Here is an 18,860-nt window from a genome sequence, read left to right as displayed (position 1 = left end):
TGCCACGAGGCAGCTCCAGCTCTCCCTGCTGCCTGAACCACTCTCGCCAACCCTTCCTGTCTAACTATCTGTGCAGATTTCAGTTCAATCGTCACTTCCTTGAGGAAACCTTCCTTGACCTCCGGACCACAACAATTCCCTGTTACTTACTTTCATAGCACCTTGCAACTCCCCTTCATAGCACTTCACGAAGATGTGATTTTATTTTGTCTACATGATTAATATTTGTCTTTCCTATTGATACGCAAGTTCCAGGAGAAAAGGGACCACATCTATGTTTCCTACTACATAGCCCCAGCCCAAGCACAGGGTCTAGGATCTAAATAAATATTTATAGGATGAATAAGTAAACAATGTCAGGTAAGTTTTCCGCACTGCTTTCAGTGAAGCGACCATACTGTTTTTGCTTTAAAAAAGCCTCAGCAGACAGTCTGTTGTGGAAAATGCCCAGTTTAATCTGTGGATCTAAATATGAAAATGGTTAATGCAACCAAAGTGAGGTAAGGATGGGGGTTTGGCAAAAAAAAAAAAAGTGAGCGTCTAAGGTTGTTTTACCTTTAGCTTTAAAGAATTCAGTTTTTCCTCCCTGAGGTGTTCTCTCAGCATCTCGCGGTGGAGCCTCTCCTGCTCCCTGGCAAATTCGCCCAGGGTGTACTGGCGCACGCTGTTGTGACGGCTGGACATGCCCAGGGTGCTGCCGCCTTGGCTGGGCACGCTCGTGAAGCCCTGCCTCCTGGTGAAGTAGTACACGGTGACACAGCTGAAATGTACATTCTTCGCCCTCAGTCGCTTCTCCCTTTTAAGGATGGAGGAAGCTGAAAGGGAAAGAGACAGTTCAGTGAACAGCCAGGGCAGCAGTCTTCAGAGGAGGCGAAGAATTAGAAATTGCCACTCGATGATCTTCAATCCTATGGTCAACGTTTCCTGGCTGGGAGACACTAAAAATGTGGTCTCTCAGAGTTGGCACCGATTTCTCTTTCCTTTCCTCTATTTTCTTCCAGCTGTGGCAGAGTAGACTTTCAAGTCCTTCTATAAAGGTAGTCTAAGCAAACTTTTAGGAAAGTTGCCAGTAGTCTGTGGATCAGTGGCACAATTTAATTTCTCATTTCCCCTAACCTTTTAAATTTTACTTTTATGGTTTTCACATGAGCCGTAGCATACTATAATCAGAAAAGACACATACTACAAACACTTTGGCTCTTATTTTGATATGGAAGGCATCTGGCATGAAAAAAATGTCTGTTTCTAAATTTTAGAAAATTCCAAAAAGCAGTAAAAATTTACACAAAAAAAGGCTCAAAGGCACCATTTAGGTATTTTTATAACCTAAATCTAACCAAGCTTTCATTTGATGAAAACTCCAGTAAATAACATTACAGACAGTGGGATTTTAATCCAAGTATACACTGAGAAAATTGAAAACGTCATGACATATATCAGAACCTTTATTACTAGTTACAGGGAAATCAAGATGCACAGAGCACCATGGAAGGTTGAGATACACACTGTATTTGAGAGAAAGAGAGCTACACATTATAATCCTGACCTTTTGGAGTTGGAACATGCTAGACGTCATCTAGCTCAGTCTTTTTATTTTGTAGTGAAGTAACCCAGTCTTGCAGAATTTGAGTTATTTCTTTCACGAAGAAAGAAATGAATGAAACAGACAGAAAGAAACAATGGACTCCTTGGACGTTAAAAAATACATGTATCAGCTAACATTTATGGACTTTGCGGAGAACTTTACATGAATTATCTCATCTTATCCTTATAACTCCTTGTGTTGAAATTACCCATGTTTCCATTTGAGGAAACCAATCCACCAAAGGTTAAATAACATGGCCAAGGTCATATAACTAGTGGTGAAACTGGGATTCATTATTCAAGAGCCCAGTCTTTTAACCATCATTTCACAGTAGAGAGCTGAGGTCATGCTAAGGGAGCTGAACAAGGCTGAGGTTTGGTGTCACACTGCTTCTGGTAGATGTCAACTGCTGCAGACTCCAAAGATTATTTTTTTTTGGGGGGTGGTTGTATATCTCTTTTAAAAAAATGTTTTATTTTTATACACTTTTTAAAGGTTTCTTCCCATTTACAGTTATTTCAAAATATTGGCTATATTCCCTGCGTTGTACAATACATCCTTGCACCCATTTTACACTCAATAGTTTATACCTCCCACTCTCCCATCCTTTTATCGTCCCTCCCCCCTTCCCCACTGGTAACCACTGGTTTGTTCCCTATATTTGTGAGTCTGCTTCTTTTATATTATATTCACTAATTTGTTGTATTTTTTAGATTCCACATACAAGTGATATCATATGGTATTTATCTTTCTCTGTCTGACTTATTTCACTTAGCATAATGCCCTCCAAGTCCATCCATGTTGCTGCAAATGGCAAAATTTTGTTCTTTTTTATGGCTGACTAGTATTCCATCATATATATATACCACAGCTTCTTTATCCATTCATCTGTTGACGGATACTTAGGATGTTTCCATACCTTGGCTATTATAAATAAAGCTGCTATAAACATTGGGTTGCATGTATCTTTACGAATTAGTGTTTTTGGTTTTTTTGGATATATACCCAGTTCATATGGTAGTTCTATTTTTAGGTTTTTTTTTGAGAAACTTCCATACTGTTTTCCACAGTGGCTGCACCAATTTACATTCCCAACAAAAGTGTACAAGGGTTCCCTTTTCTCCACATCCTCCCAAAATTTGTTATTTGTAGACCAAAGATGATTTCTATTTGGAAGGCTGTATAAGCAATGAAGGAAAAGTGAATACAGCATCACTTTGGATTTATATAAGAATATTCTTTCAAGGGGGTTCAGGATCATTTATCTCATTTTTCCCCCATAAAACCTTCAAGCCAAATACAGAGAGGCTGCTATGATACATCTCATTTCAAGGATTTATTTATTCAATAAATATAAACCAAGGGCCTACTATATGCCAGGCACTTTCTAAATGATTGGACATACTGGTGAAAAAAACAGATGGTGATCCCTGCCTGTATGGAACTTCCACTTGCAGTGATGAGAAACTCAGACAGAAGAAACAGACTCAAAAGATTACAGAGCAAGAGAAGTAGGACATTTGGGCAAGAATTTAGCTTTCCCAACTTTCCCTCCTCTTTATTGCTTTACTTCTCCAGAAGAGATTGCCAGGAAGCAAACGCTTTCACGCATGTACGTAGTTTTCCCATTTATTTATGTACACGTTCACAGCAAAATACTTGTACTTCTGGCAGCAGTGACAATTTTCAACTTAGATTTAGAAGCTCTGATCTGCTTCATAACTGTATGTTTAAATCATCTCAAAACAGAGAAGAATTTGTCAAAATGTAAAAGATCACTGTAGAAAGCAAAATTCAATAATCTGCCCAGTAATCTGCTACCCTATCTGACAACCTCATCCGTCACCACCTTACAGCAGGCTAGAGCCTCTGCTTTTTGGGTGATAACTTTCAACCTATTTTACTCTTAGTATCATACAAATGATGCCCCGAAGACATTATCTTTCAAGGCCATAATTTACAAATGAAATAAAAACATTTTAATGTACTCATTTAAAATAATTACTATAAACACCTCTGATAATTTTATTACTTATTTTTTAGACAATTCATAGTACTCTAGACAAATTTCCTTTTAAAAAAATTTACTTAGATTTTGTACCTGTATTTTTAGATTATAAGAATTCTTCACGGACTTCCCTGGTGGCGCAGTGGTTAAGAATCTGCCTACCAATGCAGGGGACATGGGTTCAAGCCCTGGTCCAGGAAGACCCCACACACCACGGAGCAAGTAAGGCCTGGCACCACAACTACTGAGCCCACATGCCACAACTACTGAAGTCCGCACACCTAGAGCCCATGCTCTGCAACAAGAGAAGCCACCGCAATGAGAAGCCTGCGTACCGAATTGAAGAGTAGCCCCGGCTCGCCGCAACTAGAGAAAGCCTGCGCGCAGCAACGAAGACCCAACGCAGCCAAAAATAAATTTATTAAAAAAAAAAAAATCGTCAACCTTCTGGATGAATCTATTGTACCATCCTTTCACAAAAAGCCAGATTACACTTTCCCCAAAAGACAGTTAAGAGATGTTTTTCCAAGGCTTGGAAGAAGACAATAGTGGCAGAGAGCAGGAGCCCTTTACCTGGGCTCTTGGCACTTCTAACACTGTCAAAGTGCACTAGGATTAATGCTTCTTCCTATCCCTAGGGTTTATAATTCAAACATGTGCTTATACTTGTTTTAGCACTTGCAAATTATAAGTAGTACTGTAGAAACAATGATCAAAAAGCCTATGGGATATATTTAAAAGGAAGGCTTTGAAATGCCACAGGATCAGCCTTATGAAGGATATTTTAAGTGTGGCTTTCCTAAACTTAGGAGCCACTCACGTCTCTCTTCTGATGATTGAATTGGAGTCCTAGAATGGGCTCTTGTGGGCTATCTCCTGTCTCCAGGCCCTGATTTGACTAACATCACAGAATGAAGTTATCAAAAAAGAGTCTGTGTTCTTCAAGTCAGGGAAAAACAGATTAAATTCACTCAGCACATCTGCCTTAGGGAATCCGAAACCTCCCTGATATACCTACCTAGTAATTTGTGCCCTTTACAGAATGATTGAACTCAACTTTGTGTCTCTACAGAGTTCAGGGTTCATTTTACTACCGTGAGGTCAAGAGCAAGAAGAAAGAGGAAGGAGAAGGTGGCTTTCATTACTGCTCTGAAAAATAACTAGTCTGTTTTCATACACAATGCTAATTTTTTGTTGCCTCTCAGCTCCTCTTCTTTTATCCCGTTCACCATTACCATCCTGAAGCAGAAGTGTCTAAATGCAACAGTACTATATATCCTGCCCAGGACACAGCTTTTGGGACGACCATTATGGTGGTACAACAGGGCATACTGGTGTTGCTGTAAAATGATCACATATTATGGAGATAATATTGACCCTTGTAAATTAAAGGAATAAAGAGCACAGAGTAACTGACATTAGCCATCTGCAGAAGCTACCCAACCTTAAAAAATGCTTTTAAAAATGAGTGAAGAAGAGAGTTGAGAAACTGACTGATTCACAATGGCAGGGTCAGAATATAAGTAGATAAAATAAAATAAGCTGTACCATACATTATAATAAAGAGTTCATAATCAGAGTGGATTAAAAATGGAAGCCACTTGGGATTAGCAGATGCAAAGTATTATATGTAGAATGGATAAACAACAAGGTCCTACTGTATAGCACAGGGAACTATATTCAATATCCTGTGATAAACCATAATGGAAAAGAATATGAAAAAGAATATATATATGTATAACTGAATCACTTTGTTGTACAGCAGAAATTAACACAGCATTGTAAATCAACTACACTTCAATAAAATAACTTAAGAAAAAATGGAAGCCATAGTGCAGTCACTCTGGGGCCAATGCTTGAGCAGCAATCTAGTTACCCTCTTAAGGCACACCTGGCTCTTTTAGTGTCAACAGCTATCAGCAAAGCCCTGGTATAGCTGGAAAGGCAGAAAGCAGTAAAGAGTACTATGTATTTTGGCACTAAAGTTGGCACGTGGAGGTTGAGAGTTTATGGTCCAGTCTGATGCTAAACAAGGGGTAAATTGTGGAAAATATTAACTCTACCATCTGGGTCTGAAGTTAATAGTATACTTCTATGCGCTATGCTCAAAAGGAAAATACCAGGTGATTTGTAAGTCAATATTTTGAGTTTATTTTTCATTTATTTGGGGGAAATTTAGTAGAAGCAAAGTAAGATTGCTGAAATTAATTTGTTGATCTTGGTAAATCCTGGGCAATAAAAACTTGTGTTTTTGCATCATACAGACCAAATTAGTCAGGGGCTCTGAAAGTATGCATGTTGTTTCTTACCTTTTGAAGAACAAATCAAGATCAAGTCAGTTATGAAATCATGCATGAAAACTAGCTTTCAAACAGAAAATCCAGTTTCATCAGAAAATATTTTGCATAGAAATTAGCATAACAGCTTAGATATTAAATCAATTTCCAGTGTTTAAAATTATTAAGATTAAAAAAAAATGTCCTCAATCTTCACAAGTGACTTCTGCAAATTTCCTGTGATCATATTCTCACATCTTCTCCAGCTTGACATGATGGTCAAAGTTGGCCCCTCTTGATCATGGTGTCACACACACGGTCTCAAATCTTAACCACAAGTAAGGAGTGAAAATGGATCTAGTAACCAAGAAACATAGGAGTAGTTCCTTTGAAAATGAAGGCAATTTTGCTATCAAAAGCAATCCCTCCTTGTTCTAATTGTCCCCTTTTATTCCTTTAAGTCACATTCTCAAGTTTCTCAAATATATTTGCCCCAGTTGTGTTTATTTTGTTACTTTGCTCAAGTAAGGTACTTAGGGCCGTAGTAAATCATTTTAGTGGGAGCAATTCCAAAAGACTGATAAGAAGGAAATATCTTAAGGCATGGGTAAATGAAAGGCAAAATGAAAATAAAGACTAATTGGGAATATTTTCCTTCCAATCATGAACAAAATCCAAATTACCCTAAGTATGTAACATTAAGTGATGGCCAAATCAATGTTATGGTATTTTATACTCAGTATGTTATTTTATACTCAGTTATGAAGGATATAACACAGGCAAAAACAATCACAGAGGAAAGAAAGAGATTTTCCCAAACACTGAACATGTTAGAGACAATATTGGGGTATTCCCAATATTTTGGAATTGAAGTGCTTTGCATTTCCCAAAATTTCATCAGAACTGAGACAGTCAGTAAGTGTAAGAAAATGTCAGAATCCATCAAAGAGCAAACCAGGGGCTTTTTTTTCTTTTACTACTGACTTTATTTCTATGAAAGCAGCATTCAAAAGCAAAAATCAAGGAAGAGTAGCTCCGACTTGAAGTGATACTCAAGATATCAAGTCTCAATTTGTATTTGGTTTCCTATAGTGTGAATGATAGCTCTAAATGCTGTTCAAATTGTAGCACATCTGTCTCTCCAGCTCCTAAATGCCATTCTTCCCCATCTCGAACCAACCAACCAATTTATGTATCAGTAAAGCAGCAAATAGACTGGCGAATATAAAATATGATAGACATACATAAGAACCAGTCGTCTTCATTCTGACGTCAGTCCTTCTGTGGAGGAGGACTAGGTTTATAATTTGTAGACAAGATTAGGTAGTTTAACCGTAAGTATTTTCCATCCTATAACAAGATGAAAATATTCACCAATGGATTACTTTTGAGACTAATAATGTCTTTTGTGCATTGCGGCTTCTGAGTGAAATAATTCAAGATGAGACCCTTTTGGTTAAATCCTTAGTTTACAAAAACAAAACAAAACAAAAAACCCTCTCACAGGGCTTCCCTGGTGGCGCAGTGGTTGAGAACCTGCCTGCCAGTGCAGGGCACACGGGTTCGAGTCCTGGTCTGGGAAGATCCCACATGCCGCGGAGCATCTAGGCCCGTGAGCCACAACTACTGAGCCTGCGCGTCTGGAGCCTGTGCTCCGCAACAAGAGAGGCTGCGATAGTGAGAGGCCCGCGCACCACGATGAGGAGTGGCCCCCAGTTGCCGCAGCTAGAGAAAGCCCTCGCACAGAAACGAAGACCCAACACAGCCAAAAATAAATAAATAAATAAATAAATAAATAAATAAATAAATAAATAAATAAAGGCGTTCCAAAACAAAACCCAAAAAACCCTCTCACATAAGACTGTGTGATAATACATTTTCTATCAAGATATGTAAAAATATTGTATATGCATTTAAGCAAAAAAAAAATTAATAAGAACAGAAATAATATAAAAGGATGACCCTTGAGGCTAAAGCTTTGTTTTGGATCATGAACATGCATGTCACGTCGTCATCCACTGAGTCTGTCAGCTACGTCCACACAAGCAAGCACGAGATCTGCGTGGAGGGAACCAGCTCTCTCCTGAGTTTCTCCTGACAGCTACAGCCCAGGCCACTCAGCACACTGCAATTTGACATTATAGGGGTGGTTTAATAGTGTAATCATCTACTTGCAATCCTCAGCTTGAAAAAAAATAAGGCTTATTGCCCAGGATTTTGATGTAAATTCAGAAAGCTGCATATAAAAATTAAGTGCAAACTTCGACCTTCCAGCTTTGATGTAATAAATAATTAAGATGATTAACTCACAAAGAGTGGTTGGTCATTTCTCAGAACTAGCTGTTTTTCATTCACACATTTTTATTTATTAAAGGTGCCCCCTGCACTTTCCCCCTAATTCTTGTGAGTAATCTAAAAAAATAGGGAGGGGGTCATTTTGTTCTCATACTTGTTAGGACAAGTAGGAATAAATACAACAGTTTGGAGTTATAAACTTGAAATTAAAAAATTGGAAGAAACTAGTAAGGACCTAGTGTATAGCACAGGGAACTCTACTCAATATTCTGTAATAACCTATATGGAAAAAGAATCTGAAAAAGAATGGATATATGTATATGTATAACTGATTCACTTTGCTGTATTCCTGAAACTAATACAACATTGTAAATCAACTATACTCCAATAAAATTTTTTTTAAATTGAAAGAACAAAAATTTTAAAAAGAAATCATGTTCTCCCTTTTATATAATCTTAATATATAGTTTTTTTTTTTTAATTTTATTTTATGTTATTTATTTATTTATTTATTGGCTGTTTTGGGTCTTCGTCTCTGTGCGAGGGCTTTCTCTAGTTGCGGCAAGCAGAGGCCACTCTTCATCGCGGTGCGTGGGCCTCTCACTATCGCGGCCTCTCTTGTTGCAGAGCACAGGCTCCAGACGTGCAGGCTCAGTAGCTGTGGCTCACGGGCCTAGTTGCTCCGCGGCATGTGGGATCTTCCCAGACCAGGGCTCGAACCCGTGTCCGCTGCATTGGCAGGCAGATTCTCAACCACTGCGCCACCAGGGAAGCCCTTAATATATAGTTGACTTAGCACTGACCCTCTCCTGCTTACATTAAACTGCTGTTCCACTGAAAATGTGATGTGACTTAGAAAGCGCTAGCCATCAACATCAAATGCAGTTAATACTGGGGGTGGTGAATTGTTAAACTAAAACAAATTTAGATTAAACCGTAGATGAAAATAGTACCACTAACTGAGCGATCTACCAAGTTTCATTCTAATTTTCCTTTTTCATCAATTCATCCATCAAATAGTACTAGGCATCATGAATCTTGCAGTTCTAATTCTGTATTTGACATGAAGTCTTCCTTCTGGTCTTTATATGATAAATTGTGTGTTTATATGATACATCACTTAAAGTTTACACATTAAAATCCTTAAGCAAAATATTTGAAAGACAGTATAATAATAAAGTGTTTTGCTAAATCTGGGCCCTCCATTCTGTTCAGTTCTGCCCCAAACAGACTGGAAGTTGGGAAATTTCTTTCCTGTTCCATATATTCAACTGGCCATCTGACCTTATTACTAGTGAGAACAATTTCACAGAATGGTGATCAATATTATCACCTCTTTTCTCTGTTCACACTATGTATATTCTTTTAGATAACATTAAAATTTTCCAAGGAACCTAAGATTTCTACAGAGCTGATATTAACATTTACATATGGAACATTCATTATTACTGAGGTCTTTATTGTCTTCTCATTTTTAAAGAATGCTTCTTTATTATAAGCATACAGTATTACTAATGAATTAGAGAAAATATTATCCTATCCTGATACCTGGAAAATAATAAATTGTTAGATAATTTACTTAATTCAAAATCTGAATTCTAAACTTGCTGATCTCCATTATACAGATTAGATTAATGGACACCTTCATTTCTCAGTCTCTCCATTAGTATTTTCAGAATTATGTTTATCCACCTCACAGGAATATTATCAGAAATAATTACCTTTGTTAAAAGCCTTAGGAATCACAGATGGAAAGCATTACATATGCAGACTACTATCTTGGTATTGCTGTTAAACCAAACAAAAAGTGTGTTTCTTTATTATTATCATCAGTGAGAAAATAAGTACCACCTACTTCCCAGCTTGTTCCTTTAATCTCTCATACGTGCAATTAAACCCTAAAACTTCATGCTTAAGAAATACATTTCTCTGCTACTAAAGTAACAGCTATTTCCAAAATATATAAACTTAAACTCTCATTTTATTAAAATCTCAACATGGATACCATCTTAAGACCATACCGTTTCTTTAATTGGGAAAAAAAGGTGGTCATTACTAAACATAAATATTTGCAGTTCTGGCTGCAGTCCAAGTTGTAAGCACTTTCCTCTGCTGTCTCAGCAATTCTCCTGATGTCAAAGACACATTAAAATCAATGGGAACCATATGGCGCCACAGCAGAATACCCACGCTCTTACAACGGAGAGGGCAATGCAATTCATTACCACCATCGGAGAAATATTTTGGGGATATAGAATATCTCAACGCAAAATAAAGCTGCATGAGGCAGGCCATTTGATTAAAGTGCTCACACAATGACAGAAGGAGACATTTGCTGTTCTTTGCCTCTACTAACCTGTTTTGCTGCTTTTTACATTTTCTCAGTACCACCGTGAGCCTCTCCTGTTAGAAGGATTAAACAGCACTTCCCACCTGCTCAATGACTTTCCCACACAGTATCTCATCTGACCCAACAACATAGCCCCATCAAGCCTCACATATCTTGATAATCCAGGTCAGAACATCACTGAACAACAATAACAACAAAACAAAGCAAAATCCTCTAAAACAACAAGAGCAACAAAACTCTTCTAAGATCAAGTCATTCTGGAGAACAACACTGGGTCGAAGATAGTACACTTGAACTTTGAACTTTCCCAGGAAGGATGAAATCTGGAATCACATTTTTTTTTTTTTTTTACCCTTAAGCCTAAAAAGCCTTTATTATACTTACCCCCAATAAAAATCCAAATCGTTAAAAACATAAAAGGAAGAAATTCATCAATGCTGTATTATTGGCTCCATATGTTAGAAATTCTAAATTTCAAAAAGAGATCCAGGGCTGCAGAGTTGGGATTAAAGCAGAGGCTGGGAAGGCAGCTGGGAGGGGGGCAGCTGGGGTTACTGAGGTACCTTCTGTTTCCTGGTTGTCAATGAGTGATTTGGGAGGCTTGTAAACGTCAAAAAAAAAGAAAAGAAAAGAAAAGAAAAACTTTATGATTTTTCTACAAACATACATATTTTTTGATTGAGCATATTCTTCAAGTTCTCATAATCTTCTCATTGTCTGTTTTAACACTTTTTAAAACTACGAATAAGGAAATCTCTAAAGTATCATGTCTGGCATAAAATTACTACCCAGTATCTAACAGTACTAGAAAAATAAGTTGAGACTCAGCTCAAATGTCAACTTCAGGAACACTTTCATAGAATCCCTAAGATGAGGTAAATGCTCTTTCTACACATTTCCAGAACATCCCTGCCTTGGTACAGATAATATGAGTGTGTGTTTCTCCTCCACTGCCTGGTAAGGACATAGGGGGCAACGATTGTATTTTGCTTCCTGGGGAGCCCTCAGCGTATAGCACAGAGCCGGGCACCGAGGACTCACTCTATAAATGTCTGTGTAACTAAATTCGATGAATGAATAACTGAACTATGGGCTAAATAAGTAAACATATACATTTCCTAAATATATTTTCCTTAATTTTAAATGATAAGATGACATTTGACAGTTTTCCCCTAAAGCCTCATGGTCAGTGTCTTCCTTCCTCACTAATTTCTATTCACTTTATTTTCCAGAGACACCTTTCAATAAAAAACATTACATACTGAAGATGGGACACATTGTCCTCATGGCTTGAGGGTACACATAACTTTTGTATTACAAACCATTTGAAATATGCTATATTTTACACTTCACTAGACCTAACATAAAAAACAAACCCTGGCACCATAATAAACCTCTAAATAATCCATTAATAATGAGTTGGTAAACCCCTCTCTAAAAAGCAAGTAGCTGGTAGGGGAAAGAGTTATCTGAATATTATAAAACGGTTTTGAAAGAGAAATCCCGTTGATAAAATATCACTAATTGGTATTGACCTCTGGCAAAAACAGGATTGAAATTCATGCCTTTAGCAGTTCATTAGTGATAGATCTACAAAACAATTCTGTCTCTTAGTATTTAAATTGTTATCTTTGCCTTAAAGTACTTACCTTAAAATATCATATTGCACAAGATTTATTAATTTACTATGAAATTGTATAATAACAGCCATATTCTAAGTCATCTAATTTTTCTCTTTTTGTTGATAGTGGTGATTAAACATAAGTAAAAACCATGGTTGATGAACTCCTGAGAAAAGTTGCAGAAGCAAGCAAGGAGGATTTAAATTTTTATTGAAATATGAAAGCAAGATAGAATTGATACAATACGGGCTAGAATGTAAACTGAATGAAGGCAGAGACTTGTCTTCTCTGGGACGATTTTACCTTGACACTAAAGAGTTATCTTGTTAATGTTTTGCAGATGGGGGCAAAAACATGAGTTTCTGGGTCAGAAACAAGCTACTTCATTGTTCACAGTACAGCAAGCAGCATGAGCTTCTTGTTCTTGTTGGTACTCCTTGTCCCCCAGATTCTACGGGGGCAATGTGGAGGGGTCAAATAGATGCTACATGCATAGTAGGTTTGCATTGTATCGAAAGCATAATAAGTTTGGGAACCCACTGTTTTTTTAGTAAGCGGTAAGCAAGCCTGCTCTTTGTCTTGGAAGGAAGGAGACATTACCTCATCCTTCAGGGTTGCTTGCTACAAACACAACACTGAGAAATGGCCCAGGTATAGAGGGGACAGGGCAGTGTATTCTTGGCATCCTCAGAAAGACATGTAGGAATGCAAAAACCCACAGAGAAGGGTCTCCCAACAGATTTTTTATTTATTTTGTTCATTCATATATCCCAAGCACCTAGAAGAGTGTGGGGATATATTTAATACATAGTTTTTTAATGAATGAGTGGAATTTATTGATAGGGTTCTACTTTTATTAAACTCTGTAATTCTTGCAAAATAAAAATTTCATAAGCACCCACATCATAACTATTTACTACTTAGTATGTGAAAGCAATATTCAAAACACATAAAGAAACAATTTTCCCTATAAAGAGTCTATGAACTAAAGAGTTTCCTAGAGAATGCTTCATGAGGTATTTTTATTCCTGTAAAATATAGCATTGTTCCTCTCGGTCTCTTCATAGCTCACAGATATTTCCCTTTGCAAACATCTTGCCAAAGGAGAAAATCAGTCCAAAGTCCTTGGGAATGATTTTGGCAGCTCCCAGGAGTGGTACCAGTTACGCTTTGCTATCACATCTATGGGGCATGTAAGGGAATACAGGTGTCCCTCGGTATCCATGGGAAATTGGTTCTAGGACCCCCATGGAAACAAAGCCCATGGATACTCAAGTCCCTTATATAAATTAGTATAATATTTGCACATAACCTATGTACATCCTCCTGTATACTTTAAATCATCTCAAGATTACTTATAATAGCTAATACAATGTAAATGCTATGTAGATTATTGTAAATACAATGTAAATATTATGTAAATAGTTGCCAGAGCATGGCAAATTCACGTTTCTCTTTTTGAAACTTTCTGGAATTTTTTTCTGAATATTTTTGATCATTCATTGGTTGAATCCACACATGCAGAATCCATGGATATGGGGGGCCAACTGTGTGTATCCATATATATTCTCTGGAGGTATAGAAACAGTCCTCCTTTTGGGATCTATGTTTTCCCTTTCCTATGCTACTCTTATGACATATGGGTTGTTACAAGAAATATTTTTTCCAAAGCTAAATGTGACCTCAGGTTCGGGTTATGTAAGTGAGAAGCAAAGGTGTAAAAAGGTTTCTTTTCCTTCTACATTTTAGGATTTTATATTCCTGGGGATGGAAGAGAAAAAATGAGCAGAATGAGTATACTGTGTTTAATAAAAGCAGGATTCAGCCTCTTCTATCTTGAGGAGCACCACTTCTCAATGATTTCTGTTTCTTTTATTGTCTGGAGTGAACTCAAACTTGGAATCTTGGTTCTCAGCATTTTCCACTAACCAGTTCCCTGACCCCCCTCTCATGTATATATGATCTTCAATGTTGCTAAGTCCAAGTTTTAAGTGACTTTCACAAGCAAAATACTCATCTCCAACCCCTGCCACAGACCAATTCATTCACCAAAGGGAGCTGGTGCTGGGACTTGGCAAAACGAAAAATGTGAGAAGCAGAATCAATTTGAGGTAGACCCTGCCTTGACCCCCAGACTTCTGGCCTTTGATCAAGAATTCAGTAGGGATAACGTAGGATGTTTTTTGAGTATGTGAATAATCTTGGAAGAGTTAAGGGACTATTATTGTTCCCAGATGGTAATGGATATAATTACTTTCCATCAACAGAAGAAGTTACCCTTTTTTCTTTTCCAAGTCATTGAAATTAAGAAAGACTAGAGGAGGCCACAGGTAGCTTTGAGCAAAGAACTCTTTGGGGAGGGGAGGCCTGGGTACAAGGATCCAGGGTGCCCCAGGGCAGCTTAGGCCTGTTAGGCAAAGATAAACCAGGACTTGGTGAACTGTTGCTGTTATCTGGTTTAAAATTTCATGCAATCTGTTACTACAATCTATTGCTACACATTTCAATAATCTATACATAAAGTAAGGATATTTGTACATATGCCAATTTTAATGATAAGGGTGTGTAATCAAAAAGTTTGGAAACTTACTAGTACATAAGAGGTGAAATTGTAAAAGACAAATTTGGATAATTTTAAAGTGTTGCTTCTATTATTGAAGTTTTATTTGTGTATTCACCGTGTGCCAAGGACCTTTCTTATTGCTTTATAGGTAGTAATTCATTGAATCCTCACACCAGTACAAGCATGGTTTGAATAGGTAGAGCTGTTCAATTTTGTAGCTGAAACTGAGGTCCGGAGAGGTGAAGCGGTTTCCCAAAACCTCACAGCCGGTAGCGGGGCAGCCTGATCTGAATTCAGACAGTGTCAATCCATAGCTCAAGCTGTTAATCTTGACTATATCCTGCCTCCCTTCTTTAGTTCTGGAACGGGCTAATACTCTTTTTTCTTCCTCCTTATATTCCATGAACACCTGCTCTCAGGACTCAGAAAAAATCTAGAATTACGGCAATGATAATCTAGCTGCATTATTAAGAAACCAGGAAGAGAGAAAGCAAGTTGCTTGTGTTTTAGAAGCAGTTAGAAGCAACATAAGTAGTAAACCATTGTAAGCCTCTGCTGTTTTATCACCAGAATGCTAGTGGCCTTGAGCTATAAATCCTAATGACACAGGCTTTGGAGTCAGACACACCAGCAGGTCCATTGCTAACTTAGGTCAGTTACTTAACCCCTGTCTCCTTATCTCGAATCTCCCAGGGCTGCTGTGACAAAGTAGAGGTTATAAACATGAACTCTGGAGCCAAAGCACTTAGTTCAAATCCTGGGTCTGCCATTTACTTGCTGTGTGACCTTGGACAAGTTACTTACTCCCTCTATGACTCATGTATAAAATAGTTTTAATAATAAAACCTACTGCATAGTGTTGTTACAAGGATTAAACAAATTAACATTTGTCAAGCATTAAACAAAGCTTGGCACATAGTAAGTACTATATGTTTGTTAAGTAAAAATAAAGAAATTAATAAATCATTCATATAATTTGAATTCACATAAATCATTTCTATAGAGCAGTAGAGTATCTGAAATGGAGTGATCGACATTTGTTAACTATTCATCGGCAGGGACTAGTCCTGTATGACAAGTGTTTTACAATGAAAATGCTTTATTCTGTACTTTAAATGTAGAATATTCTGAACTTTAAATATATTTCTTTTCATTTTTGGTACATTTTGGCCATTGAGTATCTGACATATATATATATCTGACATAGCTGACATACATATTTTGGGAATTATGCAAAGTCCTAGGGCTGTAACTGAATAAAAGACAAAAGGTACCCCTAAGGGACATTTAGTCTAAGGAGGATATTTTAATCTTGATTTTGTGGAGGAGACAATGGAGGCTCGGTGTGGTTCTCATCCAAGGTCACAAGCTGGCAAATGAGCCTCACGTTCAACTCTGTCTGGCTTCACGCTGGTGCCCTTTGCGTTGCCCTGCTCTGCCCTTTCTCCTCAGGTGTAAGCACACCTGCTTTGCCATTCTCAGTTTTGCTCTTTCCTTGCCGTGGGTATTGCAACTCCTGTCTATACTTCAAAATTATAGGATTTAAAGAACACTTTTCTTCTTACTTGTTCCCTTCAACATGAATTGATTTACATTTATCCGTCTATTCATTTCTTTACTCACCCATATTTATCACCATTTATCTGTGGCCAGATCACTAAGATATGAAGATACAGTCAATCCTCATTATTCATGGATTCTGTATTTGTGAATTTGCCTACTTGCTGAAACTTACGTGTAACCTCCAATCAATACTCACGGCACTTTCATGGTCATTCACAGACATGCCCAGAGCAGTGAAAAGTTTGGGTAGCCTCATGTTCTCAGCTGAGACTGAACAAGGGGACTGCCTGCCTCTCTGTTTCAGCTCTCCTAGTGTAAACCAGCATCCTTCACGTAGTAGGTTTAGTGCCACAGGATTTGCACTTTGGGGCTTCTTGTTGGTCATTTTGCTGTTTAAAATGGCCCCAAAGCATAGTGCTGAAATGTTCTCTAGTATTCCTAAGTGCAAGGCTGTGATGTGCCTTCCAGAGAAAATATACACGTGTTAGATAAGCTTTGTTTGGGCGTGAGTCACAGTGCTTTTGGCCATGAGTTTAACATTAATCAATCAACAATAAATATTAAATAAGGTGTCTTGAAATAGAAACACACTAAGCAAGGTATGTATTGATCGGTGGATGAAAATGTTATGACCAGAGGCTCCTAGAAACCTAGCCCTGTATTTCTCCTAGGAGCAGTGGTTCAGTATTTGCTAATTTGGTGTTTGCTGCAACTTTATAGAACACAACTACCATGAATAATGAGAATCAGCTGTACTTCTTCTTTGTTCATGGGCCATTTTCTAACAATTGACGGCTGAGCAAAGTTAATAAATAGAAAAGTGACAAAAATGGTATTTAAATGATTAAAATATATAAAAAGTGTTCAAACTCACTAATAATCAAATAAGTAAAAATCAAAACAATAACAAAATCCCATTTAATTAGCAAATAATACAAAATTGTAATAATCTTAAATTGTGGCAACAGTACAAAGAGATGAGCACTTTTCTATACTACTGATTGGTATATAAATTATGCAACATTTTCAGAAAGCAATTTCTCAATGTATACCAAGAACCTTAGAAAATCTTCATCTTGTTTTGAACAAAAATAATTCTGAATCTGGAAATTGATCTTAAAAAATTAAGAAATTTAAAAACTTATTTATGCCCAAAAACATGTTCAAGTTATGCATACTGACAAACTGAAAACCCCTAAGTGCTCGACACTATGGAAACGGTTGAGTTAAAACAAGCCTCTGTCCATATGAAGGGATAGTTCTGTAGCCAACAAGATTAATAAGATTGTGCAGATGTTTTAATAATACTAGAAAATGCCTGATATAGTGTTCAGTAAAAAACAGTAGCAGATTAGAAAAAAAGGTTTAACAATACATAGCAGTTATATAATAATACACGAAAGAAATACTGGGAAAATATACCACCATGCTAATATTGATCATTTTGGAGTGATAGGCTTATAGTTTTAAAAAATCCATTTCTTTATGCTGTTTTGAATTTTCCAAATCTTCTACAATGAACATCACAAAAAGCTGAAAACTTAGACTGTAAATTCTCCATTGTGCACTTTAAGAACACTTCTATAGCTCTCTGAACATGAGACAATAAAATTTAGTGCATTCATGAAGTGGCATTACTATAAATGAGTCATCTTATATCCCAGCACTTACGACCATATGTTTCACGTTTTCAAAATTCCATTAAATATAAGCACAAGTACTTATACATAGAATTCCATATAGTATGTTTAAGAGCCTAAACTACTCCATAATGGTTATGAATGTGTCATTCCTTGCCTGTCTCATCACAACCAGCTGTGAGTACTAATTTGGAGCCAGTGAGGATGAGCCTGGAAATATATTAATAACTTCATCTCCATTAGCATGCCAGGTATACAATTAGTCTGTTCTTCCTTGCAGGGCATACTGACATCCACTGGATAGTAGCGTTTCTGCCAGATCTCTATATAAAGACCCAGACAGTTTAAAGCAGCCTCATTCTTGGTTCTGAATTCACATTCCATTTCCCTGTTAGAACTGAAGCTTTCCTATCCAGAGCCCTGGTCTCTTTTAGTTCTTTCCTCCTACTCAGGACTTGGTCTTATTCCTTCAATTCCAAGCTATTTTATGAGTTCGTGCTATATGGCCTTGTTGAATCTACCTAGAATCTTAGCTCTGTGACCTGCCTATTTCCTTGATCCCACAATATCTTCTGCCATACTTCTTTTCACCATATCAGACATTTTAGCTAAAAACAAAAAATTGGTCTAGATCAGAACAATATGCCATGATACCTGTGGTATCGTGAATAGGACTGCTGATTTTCTTACATAGGGGTCAACGCTACTGTCCAGTCACTGCCCTCAATCCCAGTCTACCAATCATAAACCACATCTCTGTGTGCTCTGCTCCAGCACTGGTAAAAACCAAAAGAATTTGTAGGTAATGAGTCAACTAATGCTTAATTCTCTAATTATTTAAAAAATAATACAAGTGTAGGAGAATTAGCATGATGCAATTTTGGAATGGGTGGAAAAAGTATCCATAGAGTCTAAGTTTTGCTAGAATTCAAATATACATGTGACTTACATATATTGG

At 37.3% G+C, this 18,860-nt stretch overlaps 1 protein-coding gene across 1 annotated transcript in view; it reads right to left on the bottom strand.

Annotated features, from left to right (window-relative positions):
• Nucleotides 1–18,860, bottom strand: part of CSRNP3 (cysteine and serine rich nuclear protein 3) — a 75,808-nt gene that overhangs the window by 17,712 nt on the left and 39,236 nt on the right. The window contains exon 2 of the mRNA XM_059927206.1: nucleotides 556–815. Coding sequence (XP_059783189.1) covers nucleotides 556–815 — 260 coding nt within the window. The remainder of the gene's footprint in view (nucleotides 1–555; nucleotides 816–18,860) is intronic.

The sequence above is a fragment of the Balaenoptera ricei genome, chromosome 7 (assembly GCF_028023285.1).
Source record: "Balaenoptera ricei isolate mBalRic1 chromosome 7, mBalRic1.hap2, whole genome shotgun sequence".
Lineage (NCBI taxonomy): Eukaryota > Metazoa > Chordata > Mammalia > Artiodactyla > Balaenopteridae > Balaenoptera > Balaenoptera ricei.
Note: the sequence above shows the minus strand (reverse complement) of the source record. Positions and strands in the feature narration are given on the sequence as shown.